Source organism: Pimephales promelas, chromosome 25, assembly GCF_988280905.1.
Source record: "Pimephales promelas chromosome 25, fPimPro1.hap1.1, whole genome shotgun sequence".
In the NCBI taxonomy this organism is placed as follows: Eukaryota; Metazoa; Chordata; class Actinopteri; order Cypriniformes; family Leuciscidae; genus Pimephales; species Pimephales promelas.
Window position 1 is genome coordinate 18,954,200 of NC_142793.1, and position 22,713 is coordinate 18,976,912.

Genomic DNA, 22,713 nt, shown 5'->3' on the forward strand with positions numbered 1-22,713 from the left:
GAACGCATCTGCATTAATAATGCATTCATACAATTAGCAGAACTAATAATGACAAACAGTCAGGTCAAAAAAGCAACAAAGTCAAAAACTCAATTATCGTTTCCAAGTTCCATATTGACTGTTTATGTAAACTCGCCACATAATTAATGCATTAACTGAGTCTGAGTCTTCTGAGGGCAATCAAACATTCTTAAGAAATCAGGAACTAAGGATTTGCAAGACACATACTTGGCAACTATATCATAATCCAGTCCCTTCGAGATCTAAATCAAATCGTCTCTGATTTCCAAAAAAAAAAAAAAAAAAAAAAAAAAAAAAATCTCACTCTGAAGGGGAAAAAAATCCTTTTGGCTTGTGAACTTCACCATGAGAGAAACAGTTCATCCCTGCTGTTTGCTTTTACATTTTGCCTTTAATGACCTTCCCATCCTGCCAAAGCAATGACCAATGATCAGCTGAAACATTTTTTACATTGATTACTCAATGCCAAGGGAAAAACCCATTCAAATATGAAGCCGACTCATTCAGAAAAGCCATTTCATGTTTCTATGAAAACTTAGGGTAGCCATAATTAATTTAGCATTCTTATTAATTCTGTCAATTCAAATGACAATTTAAGATTGATCATGTGGATAACAAGATCTGATTTTACTTGGAACAGATGTAACAGATAGGTCATCAGATCAGGCTAACGATCCTAATCAATAACAGTCAGCTCGTAACCAAGGAGATGTGAAATTATGCGGAGAGAATCATCAGCTTTATGTCAACCTATATATAACATTTCAGCTCAGAATGTTGTTGGCTGTATTCATTATTCGCTATTCTTGTTATCTGTCATCTTACAATTCTATCTGTGGGTTAGTATTTCTTTAATGAGCAGAATTAAATGATTCATATTTATCAACAACTATCAACATGTTGATAGTTCCATCAATAAAATTCATCATAAACCCTATGCGATACCTGTCACAACAGTTCTTTACCAAATTAGCAGATAAACAGATGACAAACTTTATCTTTAAATGATCAACCATAGAGCTTAATCAGGACCTTGACAGGAATGAAAACAATACTGTGAGGGATAGAAGTATCAGTTTAGTGTCAAGTCCGATTGTTCAGATGACAAAACAACTTTCAGTTGACAAAAACTCCTTGTTCTGGAAACAAAACAGGGTTCACAACCTGTCTAAATAAGTTCACTATGGCCCATTTCTGTACATAATAAAAGAGAATAAACTATACCAAAAAAAACATTCGAAATGATGGATGGAGTCCCAAGAGATTTTTAGCTTCTATGTATTTGCTTATATAACATGGAAAGCTTTCAAGCCAGTGCTGATAAAACCATTTGCCTATATCTGTCTGATTCTGCAGGCACACTTAACACATTTCCACCATGAAGAAAAGAAAGCTAATTTCAGATTCAGAAGAAAGATACGCATTACCTTGTTTCGGGAAATCAAAGGCTACTGGAGTGTATTTCCCAGCTAGTGTGAACTCTTTAAACCAGAAAAGTCCATTTTCATTTTGGGCTAAAATGACAGCCCATATGTGCTTGTTGAAGAGGCCAAGGCACCACTGAATTATGAAAGTAAGACTAAACTAATATATTTTTAAGTGAGAGAGAGAGAGATTGGGAAATGAGAGACAAGTACATCACGCATCTTATGTAATGCAGACAGGAATGGCACATTGTGGTCTAGAAAATTTAAATATTCAAGGATATTCACCTGAACATCATTTCACCAGCGATAATCCTAAATATAGTACCTGTGAATCCTTTTACAGATTCAGTGGCTCCCCTGAGATGACGGACTAATGCTGAAGATATTTTGTGTGTGTAATCTGTACACACCAAAGGGGCATTTTTTTCACTATTTTTTTTGTGTGTGTGTGGGGGGGGGGGTAGATGGAGGGATAGATGGATGGATGGATGGATGGATGGGTGGGTGGGTGAGTGGGTGGGTGGGAGGGTGTGGATGCATGGATGGATGGGTGGGTGGGTGTATGGATTGGTGGAGGGATGGATGGGTGGGTGAATGGGTGGATAAATGGATGGATGGGTGGGAGGGTGTGGATGGTTGGATGTGTGGGTGGGTGGGTGTATGGATGGAGGGAGAGATGGGCAGTTTGGAGGGATGGATGGATGGGCAGGTGGGAGGGATGGATGTAGTGAAGGAGGGAGGGATGAACGGATACATGGGTGGGTGTATGGATGGAGGGAGAGATGGATGGAGAGACGGAGGGATGGATGGGTGGGTGGGTGGGAGGGATGGATGGAGAGATGGATGGATGTGTGGCTGGATGGATACATGGGTGGATGGATGAATGGGTTGATGGGTGGGTGGATGGGTGAATGGATAGATGCTTATTAAAGCTCATACTTGAGTTTCTCTTGTTTTTAACATTAAATCCTAACAGCTAACTCCTGTTTAGTTCATGGATCAAAACTTTTGACAACAAAAAAAGAATTTAGAATTTGCCTAACATCGATTTACCACCATATCTAAATTCACCAGTTCCTGTACCTATCCATCTGTGACATTACAAATATGTGAATCATCTCAAAAACGTAGAGGCCTCCATGGAGTTATGATCTCAGGGTTCTGACAATGCAATTTTTTATGTCCAGGGAATATAATCGCTGACCGAGTCAATTCAAATGTGTGCGCTCAACGCAAATACTTGTGTCTGTGTGCTGACAAAGGTCTGAACATGACACTGAGGAATTTAAACAGAAGCATTGCTGATTTTCATGTGCATCATTAATATACATAGCTTATTAATCAGATAGAATTAATGTACAGTCCTCGTCTTGGAATTAAACATGTTGGGGTACAGGTTTCCTTTCTTTTGGAGCAAAAATCTTGTGATCTAAAAATCAATGTCTGCAGACAGTATGAATATATGCTAAAACAACAAAGTGTAAACACTGGGCATGTGCATATTTGATATATTGAATATATATATATATATATATATTAATATTGAATATAATTGGTAAAATATATATAATTGGTATATTGTTATATATTTAGTACAATCAACTTGGATGTTTACGTCATTTCAACTTAAATTACATAAAACTGAAAAATTTGTTGAATCTTATTTTGAGTTAAAGCAATGTAAAAATATATAATATATAGTATTGATCATATATTTTTTTACAATAATACATACGTATATATATATATATATATATATATACATACATTTAAATCTAGTTGATTAGTGATAAAGAACCTGTTCGAAAACTATAAATATCTTTCACTTATTTCGTTTGGTTCTGCTGATCTGTCCCAGCTAATACATCGGTTCAGATGACTACCTGAAGAGCCCTGATTAAACCCATCCATGGGGTAAATCTGATTATAACAGGGCATAGAAACTGGCTTAGTATCTCTCTCTCTCTCCGCTCGCTCTCATGCGATTACGGTTGATGTGATTGTGAGAGATGATGAGAGAAAATTGTGTCCAGCCTTACCTGTTTTCATTTGTCTGCTTGATTACCTCTTTATATCATCTTCATCTTCCCATGAAACCATCTCCAAGTGAAACAATCTTTCAGGTGCGAGCGCTTCACACTTACTGAGACACCGCCGTCCTGTTCGAATACACTGTCAAAGCCAATCAACTGCAAGCATACAAAAAGCATCTCTGCCTCCCAGAGCGCTGCTATGGCTTTACTCTACAGTCCTCAGCCACGGCACCTCATTCTCTCAGCCTCTTGCTGTCTCGACTCATCTCCTCAGGAATTCTCCGCTTTCAAGTCGTCAGCGGCATCTCTTTGGATCGCTTGGATTGCTAATGACATTCCCACCTGCTAAACAAAGCCCTGACAACAACTGATGCTCCAGACATACTTAGACAAGCCTTAGACAAGAATCATATCAACAACAGCATGCAAAAACCATATTCACACCAATGATTTTGGATGCAGCAACAACAAATCTAAACCAAACACTCTTTCCCCAAACATCTATTTGCCATTAAGAGAATACTTGCACAACAACTATTAGCCATGAAAGTGCACACGCTATAGTTAATTATTCAGAGTAAATGAGTGTTCTGTGGCAACCACTGTTATTATGTAAAAAAAAATAAGAAAAGAAAACCAATACTGATATCCAAAGAAATATATATATATATATATATATATATATATATATATATATAAAATAGATTTATAGATATACATATAGATATATAAATGTGTGTATATAAGAAACATTATAAATCTAATATCATTGAAATATATTTTTAACTATTAATTTATTATATTTTTTTTTTCAGCAATTTATATAATATAAATACTTTGTTAATTATATATCTAATATTCTACTAAAATAATAATATAATACAATAATATTATAATTAATAATACAAACACTAATACAATAATATAAATAATTCAACAAAATAATATACTACTATGTGGTATTATGACACATATTTATATTAATTTATTATTATTATTATATGCATATTTTATATATATATATATATATGCATTGTGTGTGTGGTTTAACAAATAATTCAATATGAATAATTAAATAGTACTAGGTATTACTATTATATTACAACAATTATTATTGTATTATTGTTTATAATAATTTGATATTACTTACGTACAGATTATTTGAATACATTTACATATTATTTTAACTAATCGTATATTTTATATAAATGCTCAGTAAAATAATTTGTAATAATTAAATCTCTATCATCACCTGTTAAATAATAAAGATGGTATTTTCAAAAATTCTGAACATTTTAGAACTGAATTCTGAAAGGTACTAATAATTGAAAATTTAATGAAGTGTGTTTAATGTGCGATTAAAATATCACTGTGTAAATATACAAACATGTTAAACTGCAGCCACTAAAACGCATTTATTATTTTACTATTTATAAAATTGTATTTATTTATTTATTTATTTATGTCTTTATTTGACATGGACATACAATTACATTGGATGAACCATATGCATTTGTTTGTTTTTTTTTACTTTGTTTTTTTTAGTGATTATAGCATACATGCTAGTTTTCAACACCTGTCCACTGGAGGCTTTTAAAAATAAAATAAAATAACAAAAAGAACTTTTGTCATAATATATATCTACACTATGTACAAGATTGACTCAACCAATGCCGTGAGTTTGGGAGGGCGGGGCTAAAATGTCACTTCCTTGCAAATAAATGTGTTTTGAATGAACAACAGACCAAACATCAAAGGATCAAAATGCACTGCCGCACCAAACAGCAGAGAGATCTGAAAAGGTGTAAAAGGTAATCCGGCAAACTAATGAAAGCCTCAAGTGTTCAAATATATTTTTCAGTCATCACAAATGACTCTCTGGGGGTTGAAGTTGGATGAAGGCTGACACCGAGGCCCTGCCCTTATATACCATCTGTGAATGCATTTGAGGGGTTGATGAGTGCCGGGGCTGAAGGGCTGAAATTTGCCTGTAATGGCCTGCAGCCTCACTGACACTCGTGACGGGGGGATCGTGTTCCCTCTAATCTGCGGTCAGTCCAACCTTGAAGCCCAGTGCTGCTCTGTGCGCTGAATCGCTAATGTTTCAATGGAGGTAAACAGCTCTCACCTCTCAGAGTGAGTAGAGGTGAAGGGATATGTGAGATACGGGTGCCCTGCAGTGAACGAGCCTATATCGGACGACCCAGGGGATACGATACGGCCAGAAAACATGAGGCATTGCGTTTTTGAACATGATGCAGGAAACGGCCCTTCAATCGTGGCTATACGGTGCTTCTTCTCAGTGATTAAATCAATGATTCATCACATCGTAGGTGAACCGTAATGGATTGAGTGCCATTAAATGTCTTCGGAAACCAGGGCAAATAAGGTGAACCTTCACTTGAAGGAGGAAAATTTGACTGAAAAAAGCCACAAAAATATTATATTTATTATTAAATTATATTTTACATTGCTTTAACTCTTCCACTTTAGTGGAATTATACAAGATTCAACTTTTTCAACAATTCAAGTTGAAATGACTTAAAAATGCAAGTTAAATTTAAGGGAGCAACTTTTTTTATGGTATTATACATATTAATTGTGGTATTTAATGGCATATAATGCAAGGCATCCAAAAAATGTATCCTCAGATTTTAAGATTCAATTGAATCAAGCGAAAATAATGAATCGGAAAATCAATACATTTACTGGACCCCACAAACCAGAGTTAAATGTCCTTTTTATTAGCTTTCACGACACGTCCATCAGCACCGTCTTGTATAACTGATCTTCTCATGTCTCATGTGCTGAGTCTGACCTGTGAGAGAAGCAGTTGAAGGGGGCAGGAAACAGAGAACGCTTTAGGAATATATTTGCGTCAGAGAAACAGCTCAACCTAGGGCTTTAAAACGGAGGGTCAGATGAGGCGGCGAGCTACTAACCGTGACTAATACTGTCGCACTTTAAAGAATTTCAGGCTGATAATGCTAGTCCTGTTCATAATCAGTTTCTGTCTTGGTCTCCATTGGGAATCACAGTAAGACTTAAAGGGATACTTCACCTCTGGAAAGATGAATGTGTATTTAATATTGGTCATTTATATAGTAGAAATGTGAAATTATTTTTGAAATAGAAGCATTCTAGACTGAGAAAAGGCAGAAAATGTGTTTTTTACTCATGTGGCTGAAAGACAACAACTCCCAGAATGCACTTGCTTTGCTGCCCTTACGAGGCCACTCCAAAACCATGCCTACTGTACTGGTTACAGGCGGCAGAATCCAAAAAAATGGACACAACTAGGCTTGCTTTGATACATTGTTTGTTATTTGATAAATTTCCATCAAAATGTGCTAAATTGCATACCGGGATGTACTAGCCTAATGTACAGTATAACACGACTTAAGACTTTCACATTAAAAATATTATGCAAGGCAGGACCATGTCAACACAGTGGCTTAGTAGCTCTGCTTATGAACGGTTTTCCTCCAATTGAAATCACTATACGAATACGAAAAAACGCATATGACAATTTCGGACTCAGTGTGCAATGGCCATAAGTGCTGCCAAACAGCACATTTTGTATTTAGAAGGAGGGGCTTCATCGAAACCAGAACTAAATGATTCGTTCGAGACAGACTGGGGAGAAGGGATATGTAACCAATGTAAAATATGTGAAAAAGTTATGTTTTTTTTTTTAATCAATCAAGCATGAAAACAATAATGCATATTCTAGTACACCCCAAGAATTCGTAAAATGATATAATAGGACCCCTTTAAAGCAAAGTTGAAGAGCGACATTTCAAATAAAAATAATACTATTTATAAAAAAAATGTAATTTTTTTCAATGACGTAATGTTTATTTGAAATATCATTCTTCGATTTCACAGTAAGATTTTAATTTGTTTAAAAAAAAGATGTTAAAAGTTAAGATTGTGTATATATACATAATGCATACTGCAAACTTATGTTTTAACAAATAAATCCTAAATAATGTTTCTTGAGCACAAATCAGCACATCAGAATGATTTCTGAAGGATCATGTGCCACTGAAATGATGCTAAAAATTTAGCTTTGCATCACAGTAATAAATTACATTTTAAAATATTTTAAAAATTAATTGTAAAAATATTTCAAAATTGTAATGTTTTTATCTGGAATATAATATGTGAATAAACCTATTCTCTCTCGCTTTCTCTCTCACGCTCTCTCTCTCGCTCTCTCTCTCGCAACTGACTGCCATAGTTTAGATATTTTTACAAGAGAAAAAAAAAGAGATGTGACTCAATGGCTTGTATTTGTCAGTAACAAGCTACACTGACATCAAACTAGTACACACACACAAAAATACTCAGATTCCTTTCAAAACCCATTCCATTTCACCTTTTATTCACCTCTTGTGCAACACAATAATTTATAGTCTCTATCTCATATACAATCGAAAAAGCGTAAATAATCCCAAACCTCGATGCCTTCATTTTGATTTATGCCTCGGCTGACCAGATCCAGCACCAGTGTCTATTGGCTGTATCGCAGAGTCCCATCACTAACTGAGTGCACTGCCTGCCTGCCATGAAGGATGAGGAGACTCATACATCAGGATGACGTCGGAGAGACAGAGAGTCCCTGGTGGATTGAAAGAACATTTAAGACTTTCATTCCGTCACCCAACACAGCCACCAGAAGCCAGCGCGGTTCTGACGGCCTCGCTCGAGTTTGCATCGAAGAGCACTTGCATGGACTCGGATATCATTCTTTCAATGTTTAGGATGTCGCACCGAAACGCGATGCTTTATTACCTTGATTTCCCACATATGTATAAAGCGGCTGCAGTGACGACAGCTCAAAATGCTCTCAGTGTCTCAACAGTGAGTCATCTCATCTGTAAACAGCACGGATGTTGTGCAATCGACTTTTGCCGGAAGCTGGAATCTCTGCAAACTTGAAAGTGGGCAAACAGGGCTTTTTTTGTTGTTGTTGTTGTTAAGAAAATCTAACAAACTCCAGAAGTAAAGTGGTAGGGTTTCCGTTAAACCCGTTTGAGCGTCACAGTAGCAGAACTACAACAGCAGGCTCACGACACAAACTGTGTCACAACTGTGAGTCTGTACAGAGAATAAAGTGATTTCCCGATTTCTACATTGAGTATTTTTTATTTCAAAATGCCAATAAAGCATTTATCTAGAGTCACCATTAAGAACTATTATACACTATTACACACCTGGGTGGTCATGAAATGTAATTTACATGATGAGAGGAATCACATTGGCATCCAAATTATAATTATTCTACATATACAGAATACATGGAGAAGATGCCACTTCAACATAAAACAAAAGAATAAATTAATTCAAACTTAAAAAGGTAAATACATAAATGGGCACATTAATAGACATTTTAAAAAAAGTTTATAGTTTTAAATGTAGTTAAATATAACAATAAAAAAGTCATAACTACAAACTATTTAATTAATGTTTTATTTGTTTTGTTTAAAAAAAAGTATTTATTAGACATTTTAAAAACAAAAAACTATTTAATTATATATGGATTATTTGCAAAAACAAGGGATTTGTTTACTAATATTTTTTTTTCAATTTTGTTGATTAAATCATATTTTAAAATCTAGTTAATATAACCATACAAACTTATTGTTTAACTACAATTTATAAAATAATAGAATTATTCATTTTCTATTAAAATTGACAAAGTAAAAAATATATTTCATGCTTTATTCACTTCACATTTTAAAAATGATTTATTCAATATTACTTTTTTAATTAACATAACTATTTTTTTATTTAACAACAGATTAGACACATTTTACAGTATTTAATTCATGTTTTATTTGTTAATTTAAAATGATTCACAAACTTTGTGTTTTAAAATGTCTTTAAACATAATAAAATAACAGAAAATTTGGCAAATAAATAGATATTTTTCATGTTTTAGTTGTAAATTTAAAAATTATTTATTAATTTATGGCTAAAATTAAGTACATTTTAAATTAAATAAATAGTTTTAAATGTCTATTAATTTGTGAGAGATATATATATTTATTTACATGTCTGTTTGAATTATATCCCAAAAGTATTAAAATTTAAATTTGCATATTTAAATCATTATTTAAAAAAAACGGTTAAACAGTCTTCATTTGTGAAAAAGTATTTAAAAGTGAGCATTTATTTAGAATTTTTATTTAAATTGGTGACATTTGCTTGAATTCACTATTTCATATTGCATAAAAGCCATTACAGCAAAATATACTGTGTGTACAACATTTTTATTTTTTTCTAGTTCAGCGCAGATGTCTTCAATTTTCATTTTGCAATGTGTACAGCGAAGAATAATGATTGATTATTTGATTGGTCCACTCCCTCAAACATCAAAGGACATCAGGCAGTAATGATACTGTTTGCTACAATCTCTCTTCCAGGATTAGCGGTGCAAACCAGACTGTCAATCAAACAGCTGGAGTCTATAAGCACATCAAAGCCGATCTGAAGAAACCAGAAAACTGCCTAAGATGCTCTGTCATCCATTTTTTAGTACATCACATTAAATAAACTCAGGCATGAACAGAATAATCAATGACACACCAACACAAGATCTCTCCCATATTGGGATGATGTCTATGCATAATCTGATGCTGTGGCACTTCAGGAAAACCTGGACTGGATAGAATCAAGTCCAGGATTCATGATTCAATATTGCATTTTGTTATCGAGATAACACCCCCGCACCCGTGCCGCAGTACATTTCATACAGTTGATTGGTGACGAACATGAGGCAGGGCAACAACTCACTGCTTGATGTCTACACACTCACAATATTGTCCGTTTTAAACTTTTTGCTTAATTTTGTCAATGAAAATATTACTTATAAAGCCACAGCAGAACTGTTGAGCGCGTTTCATTACTGAATAAATCCACATTTTGAACGAAAAGAAAGCCATTTACTTAATTACTGAATGAATTCACCATTTGAACAAATCTAATGAATCAATGACTCAATGAATCAATGACATACCCAATTAGACATTTACCGCCACTGGACCATGTTGTTTACAGTCTAGCCTAAAAAAAACTCAAACGTTCTTTACTCAAACGCTACTGTTTAAAAAGCTACGAACATTTCCACAATCTGCAATTCAGACTAATTATCGTATAAAAACACTGTTTTCAAGAAATCAAATCAATGATCTGGAGCAGTGTACACTAAAGAGTGCGGTTGTTTTGGTTTATTAAGAGAAGAAGCTTGTGTGAAGGTCTAAGCAGATCCACAATCCACAATTCAAGTCCCAGATGAAAATATTGATCGGTTGATATTCTTTCGCCACACTTATCTTTAAATCCGCCTCTGACGTTCAATAAGAAACGTCCACTTATGCTCGGAATGAGGCCAGTTGATGGTAAAAGCATGATTTAAAAGCATTTAGACAGTAGAAATTGACGCAATGATTCAGGAATGGATGACTCAGATGTCCTGCTCGTTCATTTTATAAAGCTTTGAAGACGCAAGGAAAAATCTGAGGCTCACGGTTGGATAGAGCAAACCTCACTGTTTCACTCAGTGGTCTGGTGAGTGTGCAGTTGTCTGCGCAATTACCTGTGTGTGCAAGCACATGAAGCTGTGCCTTGAGGTGCAACAGTGATCCCATTATCATCTTCAGTTCACAAACTACAGTTTTTAAAAAGTTCAAAACGCAGTTTGAACTTGCAACGTCCATTTCCCTCCCATCGCTGATTAAACAACAGGTTTGTCTCTGCGATCATTTTTTTTTTTGGTCTCAAGTGTCTCCCAGTGGGCTCTACACGCCCATATTTTGTTCACTTGACAGTTCAGCAATGAACACCAGCAGAATGTATAATGAGTCTCTGTGCACTGCTAACTCCTAAAGAGTCGACACCTTTCCAGCACTTTGAAATCAAAATGTTCACTTTTTTTAGGAAAGTTAGTGTAAACAGAGTCCAAAAACGGAGGCTGAACTTTGAGCATTGCATTACGACAGTTGAAAACAATGTCACAATGCATGTGAAAGAGCCCTTTAGAAGCATGTAGGAAATATAGAAACCCATCAAAATAACCTGTTACATTCACACAAATGTCTGTTCGTCTTCCGTCGATGCACTTCACAAAAAGCTAACTGTCTAAAATGATTATATATCATTGGTTGATTGCTGACAGATACTAATGGGGTTTTGCTAAGCAGTAGGCGTGCGCTACCAGCAGTACGCAACAATTGCATTTGGCTGGACGTAGAAGAAACGAGGTGGGGGATAGAGAACGAAACGAATATGAAAGTCTAATTGTACAATACAGGGCTTCGACTGCCCTGCGGACGGACAGGCCCTTTCGTGATGCGTTCTGTCGTCCGCTCATCAAAGTGACAGACGTGATCCGACAGTGCCACAGCCTCGAGTGAGACTAAAGCATGATTTTGCACTGTCACTGTTTGGTTGGTGGAAATAACAGCTGATGCGGAAGAGAAAAAGTGAAATACTAGAGAATCAGAGAGCGGAGGGGGGGTCGTTGAGTATTGTCATATGTTGTGTGAAATTACAAGTGAAGTGGTGTTGTAAGAAACCAAACCAGCAATCCCTTGAGCTCTAATATAAGGGTTTTCAATTTCCCATTGACTTCAATTTTTTGATTAATCCAAAAGGGCATAAATCAGAGGAAAAAAGAGTGTGTTCTGACAAATATTTACTGAATAGCCTGCAGTTTACACTGTATAGCACCTGTAGTGCTACACTGTTGTCACATGACTTCCTCAGGATGCATGCGAGTGGCTTCTAGTCCTCACTTTGGAAATAAAATTGGTTATTTCACGTTTTTTATTCAATTTTGTTTAAAGGGATACTTAAGCTCTGGAAAGATGAATGTGTTTTTAAAATGGGTCATTTATGTAGAAGAAATGTTTGAATTTGGAGTTTTCTAGACTGAGGATGAAAGACAACATCTCCCAGAATGCACTTGCTTCGCTGCCCTAGGAGGCCACGCCTACCGGTAACAGAGCGCAGTAGTTAAACAACAAGTCTAGGCTACTAGTGAGTCTCTGTGATGAGTCTGCCCGAAAATGTTTTTCAAGATCGCCCAAATTGTCCGGTATTCGCTTTTGCGTTCTACATTCACCATTCAGTTTACTGTGGCGAGCAGTAGAGGGTGATACGGGAGTGTATTTTCAAACCTCTCCTGTCCCACTCCCAGAAGAATGACTCCTATTCCCACCCACTCCCGTCCCGTGTTGTGTTTTTTAGACCAGAATCTGTCAAAAAAAAACTGTAAAACTGGGTGGTTTGGATGACACGCACACTCGCAATGTCTCTCGCTCGCTTTCCCTCTGCCGTGTGTGCGCTAGGTGGTTTGAAGCACAACCTCTGTCTCGCATGCACGCTTACTCTAGATTCCGGGAGAATTTAACAAATTTGCGGCATAACTACTCGATCACGAGTGGATCAACAGGTAAATATATAGGTAGATATATAGAAAAATTTATCAGGCATTTAACCAACGAGGTTGACACTTCAGCGTGAGAATCGGGGGTGTGGCGTGTGAGCGTGTGAAACCAATCAAATGCGGGTATGACAGTTGGAAGCTATGTATATTACAGCCACCAACTGGTATGGGTGTGTGGAGCACGTCATTCACTTTACCAGCATTACCAAAGCAAACAGGAGAGCATAAAGAGACAGAGCAAATAGAATTTAGTTCAAAGTTTTATTATGATTCCCGGTCCCGCCCAATCCCACTGATATTTTTTCCTTTCCCGTCCCAATCCCGTGATACATAGTGATTTTGTTTCCCATTGCGCGGGATTCCCGTGACCTGCGGGATTCCCGAAAAAATGTCGGACTCTAGCGAGCGGGACGAGGCTGAGGGCTGTGGGAGAACGGCGCGAGGCCGGTGGCGTGATTACCGATGAGCTACACCTGTGAGACGCACCAGTCTCGTATCTCTCACAGAGGAGCGGGAATTTTCTTAGCAATGTTAAAACGCACATTAACAAATCACTTGTTTAGCATGCGTGTGAACACTACATTCAGATTCACCAATCGGAATAAATTCAGTTAGATTGAAAGAAAAGGTGTGCATGTAAACAATGAATGGCGACTGCAGAAAGCAAAAGCTAAATCCCGGACATCGACGCCCGGACATGTCTGGGAAAAAGAGAATGGTAACCCCTACGACTCAGCTTTCTCCACAGAACAAGAGCCTGCTAGCTTAGCTCCAAAAAAAAATAAGATGGCTGACACTATGTGTACATTCTGTGAGTGAGATCCCACTCTCTGTGGTCGGGTTGAAAACATGTGGAACAGCCTCTACTAAAATCCTCAGATGACGCAAAATAACGATTTTTGCATCATCGGAGGATGTTTTCCAGACAAAACATACATATATCTCTCGTCTCAGGGGGATGTGAGGGTGGAAAGCATGGTAATTTGAAAATACTATACATTACAGGCTTTATACTAATACAAAGCTTAATGCGAAATCCTGAAGTATCATGGTCAACGCACAAATAAAAAGCAAAATATTTTGGTGGATGGATGGATGGATGTCTTAGGGGACGTTTACATAATACACACTGCTACATTTTTAAAAGTTGGTTTATTTTTAGCATCTTAATAAAATGTTTAAAATAACTGCGCAAAACGTGATACAACATCCAAAAGCAGTTGTTCAAAATACAGTCTAGGATCTAAATTAAAAACATATTTAAAAATTTAGCAGACATAATTTCACCCAGACAAGCACACTTGTCATGAATAGTAAACGGCAAAGACTGTTCTATAAACCCAGTTATGAAATTGAGCGTGTGTGTGGCTACTAATAGTGACAGTGAAGAGACTTGTGAAATGAGCCATGTCAATGCAGTGATCTCCAGCTGAGAGTGAAGTTACACATCAGATATCTAATGTACTGTAGTTACACCTTGTGTGGCATGACCAGCGGGATTCGATTCTGAACAGCCCGAAACAAGCATTTGAACACAAACGCTTCTAGCAACACAAACCCAAACTGATGCATCATTTCATCACCAAAATCAGTCCACAAATTCAGTGCACAACACAAATGCATGTTGTATTCTCAGAGTCAGCACTATAGTAGTGGGCATTGGCACATCCGGTTCAATTGTATAGTGTGAAAAATGAAGGTCAGTTAATACAAATCACAAGTGAATGATTCCTAAAGAGCTGGACAACTAACCATGAAGAACACTTTTCTGCACCGAAATGGAGGAAAACAAAAATCTATACCAATTTTAAAACCCCTGTGTAGTCTAATAACATCCAGACAGCACCCATTTCTTACTTCTACAATCAAACTCTATGTGGCATGTTTTTAATAAAGCAACGCTATCACATTCAGTTACCCAGGTCATGTTCTAACTCTCCTCCTCTGTTTTAACATTCACAAGACAAATGAACAGTTTAACATTGCTTTATCACGTCGTGTCTCTTCCAATTCAGCCTCCAAAACATCTCAGAAAGCTGTTCAGTTACACTAATGACTCTCAGTATGGGAGAAATAGCTCCAGAAATACACGCTCATGACTACGCTGCACAGGCATAAATCAAAGGCATCATTTCATCCAGCCGGTTGGTGATTGTGATGTGTTTGTGCACCACTATGAAGGGGGAGGGGGAAACATCAGCAGGCTAGCCTGGAGAGGAAATGGTGGTTGCCTTGGAAACCCTAGGCTGAGGAAGAGAGGGAGCGAGAGAGAGAGAGAAAGAAAAAGAGAGAGACAGGAAGGAAAGGAAGAACAAGTGAAGTGGGTGAAGAGAGTTGACCGAAGCATCGTCGTTGTTTCGCAATTTGTTTTTGTTTTGATTTGAGGAAAAGACGATGAGCTATGTGGAAATCTGTATCTCTCTCTACACACACACACACACACACATATATATATATATATATAAATGGTGACTGCTAACTTTTCCAGCATCATGGTATACACATGACAATGACAAGCTAGCCATAATAACTAAAAAACTGACATTAGCAACAAGCTAACATTAGCTTGCCTCCACTAGCCGGCAGGAATCACAACCTTGCCTGTCGCAATATCTTGATATCTATCAAAATTTGGGACTGACCGCATCAATCCAGTTCAAATATGTGGACTAATAAGAGACTTTTTGTAAGCATTGTACATTTACACCACAGACGTCTCAGTGCATTACTGTCAACACATTTCTGTATGTTTTTACAAACTGAGGTACAAGTGAAATTTGTTATATGATTTCAAAACACTGCTAACATTCCTGTCATTTACCTCAAACTGGAGACTGGTGCTTTCCACAAAATTACATTTTTTTCTCATTACGTCAAAATAAGCCATATTGGTTCTTTCTATCTGGTTGCATCATGCATTGAGATGGTACCCAGACATATCAGGGGGGGGTTGTCTCCATGTCTCTCCTATAAAACCCCACACAACAATAACAACTTCCTCAATATTGCAGGTTGGCTCATTTTAGCTGCAAGTACCCCACTAAAAAAAGCTCCATTAATATATAATCAGACGTAAAATATCCCCAAAAACACTAAAATACACAAAAGGACACTTCCTATGTCCTGACTAGGCACAATGTGACAAGCATTTTTCCTTTCCACACTAAATACTAAACTGCATAGAAGAAAGTTGATGTTTAATCCATAGTCATAAAGTCCAGAATTTTGGAGATTTCAAAGTGGGTGTCAAAAACAGAAACCAAAAGATCATCAAAACGCCCTGCCGCTTGTCGACTGTTGCGGTCCGATGGCAAAGACAGTTTTTTGGGTTGTAACTAGAGCCAGGCCGATATTATCGGCCGATATTAGGCATTTTCAAAACTATCAGTATCGGCAGTTATAATGGCCGATAAATGAATATTTAAAAAAAAAAAACGTTACAGTGTAGTAGGACTGACTGTCCTTTTAACTTTTGACAATGTGACTGAAGCATTTCTTTAATTGCACATGACCATTATAGCAATGAGACATATCATCTCTCCTTGGCCTGTTATATTGAAAACGTATATTTTACAATTTGCAGTATGACGTTATCCATTGCTAAATTATGGCTCATCATAGACTAGCTAACCACAAAGCTAGCTAATACCACTATCATCAGTGTAAGACCGCTAACGTTAACATTAATGAGCTTTGGTTCCTCTGTTCTATTGCGACAATAAAAGAAATAAGTTTCTTTTTAAAATGCATTATCATATTATTTTAGTTAAAACTCATACATAAATACAAATAACTAATGTTAGGGAAATCTGTTAATGTTTTGTTGCGTGTTTCTGGGAAAAAAAAACACACATATATATATATATATATATATCGGCCGATATATCGGAATATCGGTATTTTAAAACCAACAAATATTTGTATCGTTATCGGCCTTCAAAATCCTTTATCGGTCAGGCTCTAGTTTTAACTTACTATTTATAAGGGGTATATCTTACTATGATTGCATCACACCTGGTACGGACATTCTGGAATGGGATCCTCATCAGGTTCAGCAGGACGTCACCGTATTATTTTATGGATATGAAAAAGACCTACGCTAAGAAACCCAGTCTTTTTGGCAAGAGTAAAAAATGTATGTATGGATCACTCACACGGCACAGTCCGGAGGTAGAGGTTGTCACGTATGATTTGCTGAAGCTCGTGGTCCACTGAACCTTTCTGGAACCGTAGGTTGAGATAATGGCGGAGATCTTTATCTACAACACCTCCTGTAAAAGGTAAATAAAAAAACACAAGGTAAATTAACTGGTAAACGCAGAACCTGAGATAGCCCTAAAATTATGTTAATTTAAAGTATGTAGCTCCCCCTCATCATTTTCTGGAGTTTGCCTTACAGGATGCACAGGCATGTTGGTAAGGGAGGGTTAGGTAGCAAACCACAAATAACACTATATAGACAAAGTTTTTTTTTTTTTTTATGTAAACTGGTATGTTTGAATGAGCGAAGTTCCACAAGGTTCACTCTTAGGTCCTAGCAAATTCTGTTTGTTTTCAAGCCGTTCAGACACTTCATGAAATCCCATATAGAGCATGTGTCACTTAGCATTAGCACTTCCCATTTGTTTAGCCTGAAGTTATCACATTCATGCAGCTGACTTTTGTAGTTGGCTTCAATGGTTCAGTGACATTTAATATGCATAAACGTATTTAGCACAAAATGATTCCCTAAAGATACACTTTATGTTGTCTGACTTGGTTTATCACATAGCTAGCCATCCAGGTACCCTAACAACATCTTAAGCAAGAAGCACTGAGAGACACCAAGGCAAATCCTGAAAATAAAAGGTAGCTTGACAACTTTCTACCATTTCTCTAAGGTGAACAAAGGACAGAAAAGTGACAAATCATGTCGCACTACTGTGACTCAAGAGAGCCAGGCAGATTTTTTCTGTTCCAATCATAACCTTGACCATGGATACATTGGGATGCATGCTTGGAAATGCAAAAATCCAGCACACATTTGTGAGTGTGAGAAGATCCTTTGAAAAAATAAGCATCTGGCATGAGCCTGCACACCATTTCACAAGTTCAGAATACATTACATCTCATTGTCACCGGTTGACAAAGGCAAAAACCTGGTACTCCAAAATCCATTCATGGAAGATGTCTTAACCAGTTTTTCTTTCTAACATCACCATAATTCACATAATAGCTATAAGAATCATTATTGTCAAAAATTTCTAATAACAAATCTCTGCATGACATTGCGTGAGTGGAAAAGGGGGGAGAAAAATGCAACAATCAAGCTTGCACAGCTGTTGCGGCGGAAAGGACACACCGGAATGCCGTCACACCGTTCCAGGGAAATGACAAAAAAGGAACATCTCACAAGTAACATCTCTCCAGTCAGCAATCCTAAATAAAAAAATCTCACTTGTCATCATCCATAACAATAATGGCTCTCTCCTCCCCCTCTTTCCAAAAAAAACTACTGTATCCCAATCACAATTCCAGCGGTCCAGATGATGTGCTCCTCTGTCACTAGCTTGGATCTACTCACCCCTTCCAAAATCCTCTTTGCTATTCCCCTTTATGCATTCAATCCCATATTTTAACTAGTCCTTAATATAATCAATGGATGCAGCAGTGATGGAGTCTCCCGTTCTGCAGCTAGTTTATTCCAGAGGAGAGAGGGAACGCAGGAGGAGGAGAAGCGACGGAGTCGTCGACAGTCGGGAGACAACAGAGAGGGAAAAAAGGTTCTGCAAGAAGAGAGCCTATCACAATGAAGCCAGTATTCTCATTTGCTGGGTAGATAGGGAGGTCTGATATCGCCCCCTGACTGCAAACAACGGTACTGCAGTGGTTGAGGGTGAGTGTGCGTGATACAGATGCTTTTGGACACACCACCAAAAAGGCCAGCTTGTTCACACCAGATGCTTCCTGCTAGTTGGCATCGTGTGAACTTGTTGACCTTGTGAACACATCAGTGTCAAGAGCGAAGCAAGCAAGTAGCAGCGCGCACTCGGAGCGCATAATGACCAGCCAAATACTAGCTGGGAATGAATAGGCTAATTAAAAATTACTCATGTCAGGGTCTCACAATATCATTACCCTAAATAGATAAACTATTCACTTTGCCTACAAAAGTAACACGTTAAGGAGTTATATTAAGATCATATATTTAATTATGGTAAAATAATATATTTAAAGTAATAGAACTTCCGTTATAAACAAAGTTATATTGCTTAACTAAAAAATTAATTATTAAAACAAATTAATATATTTATATACAGTAGACATAAAGCAAGCATAGCCTATATACACACACACACACACATCATATATATATATATATATATATATATATATATATATATATATGAAGAGTTCAGATGCAAAAGCCTCTAAATGCCATTTGAAATTTTCTTCTTTAATGATGATTTTTATCAAACTTGTATATTTAAGTTCAGTAATTTCTCTTAAATAACAATTAATAGGTAATTATCATTGCCATTTAAGTGAAATCACTGAACTTAAATATACAAGCTTGATAAAAATGATCATTCTAGAAGAAAATTTCAAATGGCACTTAGAGGCTTTTGCATCTGAACTCTTCATACATATATATACATACAGTATATATGTACGTGTATATGTAGGCGTGTTCTGGAATCTGGAGTCAAGCTAAAACTTGATTTTAAGTCATATATAGTAGGTCCTAAATGATATTTAGTAGGTTTTCGTTAGTTTAAAATTGACACAGTTAAACTAATATAAAAACAAATGAATTAATAACAAAAATGATCATTAGTAGCATAAAAACGCAATGGAATTTTACTGGACTCAAGACTTTTTGGACTGCATTTGTTAATGTACAATAAATTAAAAATATTAAAAAATTAACAATATTTATTATTTTACTGCCTCTTAAGTGGTATTTCATGAAAATATCTTTTACATACAGGCATGGAAATGAATGCTCTCTTTTAAACACTTACTAGCAAGACGACTAGCAATGGCAAGAGGTAAACAGTGTTGGGTAAGTTACTCTAAAAAAGTAATTAATTAAAAGCTGCTAATTACATCTTCAACAGATTAATTAGATCACTGTACCAATTAATTGTACCAATACAATTACTGTATTATATTTCCTATTTTAAAAAGACAATAAAAGCATTTGCTAACTATTTACTTTTTAGGTATGAATATGTAAAACTATATTCTTTAAAAATGGCACATTTGAAATGGCAACAGTGATAGGTTGACAAGCTCACTATAGTCGTACACACTGGAGAACATCGATGGTAAACAAAGTGTCTACGGAAAGATTTGATGAGTTTGTTTTAAATGCATTCTGGTCGTTGAGAAGCTTGACATTCTGATTGTTTGGAATGCGAGGATGAAAATTATACAGCAGACAGGAGTAACAATAACCCATAGTTAGTGAAGCAGCAGAAGTGACCTTGCTATAACCCTTTAGAAATGAAATTCGTGTGGGTGAATGAAAAAAAAAAAACAGCAGCATCCAAGATGGTATAAGAAAAATCTGCGTGCAGAAAATTATTAAGTGCTGAAATTGGGTTGGGGAATGCAGGAGGTGTTTCAACTGATCTCAGATCGCTTATCTTGTTGCTCGGCCGGTGAAAAATAGGCATATCTGCTGAGAATACATGACTCTGAGGAGAAAGTCTGAGGTCACAGGTGAGATTTTGTGGAGGACAAACCTTTGACTCATGAGAGAACGTGGTCGCTTCATTTGTCAGCACGATGGATGACACAATGGGCAAAGGCATGACGTGAGGGTGAGAGAGAGTCGGACAGCTGTTAAAAAAAAAAACACTCTCTCTTTCTCACGCTCTCACTTTCTCTTGATCCCAGAGGACGCCGTGTGCCATCTCTCAGCCACTTCTCCACAAGTGATGACAGATGCTTGTTTATTAACCAGTCAATAAATCCAAAGACACACGTACATGAACAAGCACAGAGATGAGATGGGACATGGTGATTGTGTGCGATCGGGTTTTTAAAAAAAAAACTGAGTCACATTTTGAGATACAAAGTCTCACAATTACTAGGGGAAGTACTTAATTATGAGATATAGATATAAAGATATAGTCAAAATTACAAGATTTGGTCACACAGAGATATACCGTTACGGTCACCGTGATTTTGCCAAGTTCGACATAATTTGTTGAACCTGGAACAATATGTCTGTGTGAAATTATTCTTGAACCCTACCCTAAGTTATCAGAAGGAAACAGGTGAAAAACACTGATGTAGAAACACCTAACTCTGGTTATGAGCTTAAATCTCAACGTAAACTGTAAACTTGTCCCTAAAACCTGATTGGTTGATTGGAATGTTGTTTCAGGATCAACAAAGATGTTGTATTTGGTGAAATGTTTAAATCCGTCTCTGTTGTCCACTTTCAACAACTGCTGTCCTGATTTCGTCGAGGGGAGGGTCTGTGGGTGGTAAATTTGGATTTTTTCAGATCTTTCGATCTAATGGACAAAATAAGCTTGCACCATTTACATACGAACTCGACTGGAGACGACGGAAAAACAAGGAGAGCATCAGCAGCTTTCATTTCTGCTCTGACAGCCACAACATCACACCGTACACTGTGTGTGTGTGTGTTAGAAATTAGGAATGGTGAGAGAACATTGTGCTTGGTAGTTTGTTTGTCGACAAAGTTTAAATCCAGAGTCACAATCCCGAAATATAAAGTCACATATTGACATTTACAGTCACAATTACGAGAAAAAGTCTCAACTGTGGGATATAGTTGTGTTGCGAGATATAGGCACATTCTGAGGTAAAAAATTTACAATTACGAGAAACTAAGTCATCATTTAAAAAAATAAAGTCACAATGTGAGACAAACTGTCACAATTACGATATAAAGTCATACATTGAGATTCAAAGTCTGAATTATGAGAAGCAAAGCAATTGGCTTTATGCACAGCTACACTACTTACTGAACTTCAGCCAGCTCCTTGTTTCCTGTCTGTCATTATTGGACAAACCGATTAATCCAGGCGTGTCTGATTATTGTTGCCGTGACTTCTGAGGTCAGACACACCTGAATTAATCAGTTTGTCCAATAATGGCAGACAGGAAGCTGAAGTTCAGGAAGTAGTGCAGCTGTGCATAAAGCCAATTGTAAGAAACAAATGATGCTTCTCATTTCTTATTTGTGCATCCTCATTTCCTTTCCATGCGTCTTAGCTCGACCTCCTTATGCGAGGGAAGGATACACCTGTGTTTCCTCACTCGCGACTCCTCAGGAAGCTTCCTCGCCAACTCATAGTGCAATTATAAAATTGAGATGCCCTTCAAGATGGCTGAATTGAAACGACGAGGAGGGAGGAAAAAAAATCAAAGCATCAATTTGAGTATTGAAAAGCACCCAATGTCTCATATATTGTTTTGTTGCAAAATATAGTCACAATTACAATCATCTAAGTCATAATTATGAGATATAGTCACGTAGTGAGATATAAAGTTTCAATTACAAGAAATGAATTCACAGCTCCCTTTATTTTAACTCCACTGAGGTGGAAACAGGCTTCCACAGGTCTGACCCACAATATCTTCCGTACGATATGGTTAATATTCTCTGATAAGGTGGGAATAAGTCCCCATATTGATTTGTTTTCACTGGAGAGGAGGTTAATGATTCCAATGAGTTTCAGCGGTTTCTTTTTGACAGCATAATCACAGCTGACACCACTGCCCTCGCTGAGGACAGCTGAGCAGCGTATCGATC

General features: G+C 36.8%; 1 protein-coding gene across 5 annotated transcripts in view; it reads right to left on the reverse strand.

Annotated features, from left to right (window-relative positions):
• Nucleotides 1-22,713, reverse strand: part of magi2b (membrane associated guanylate kinase, WW and PDZ domain containing 2b) — a 76,682-nt gene that overhangs the window by 41,037 nt on the left and 12,932 nt on the right. For 4 of the 5 annotated variants that reach the window (XM_089127403.1, XM_039658119.2, XM_089127402.1 and 1 more), the window contains exon 2: nt 17,090-17,206. In XM_089127403.1, coding sequence (XP_088983529.1) covers nt 17,090-17,206 — 117 coding nt within the window. Of the gene's footprint in view, nt 1-17,089; nt 17,207-18,498; nt 18,688-22,713 lie in introns of those variants that run through there. The other variant, XM_089127404.1, reaches the window with a different exon arrangement.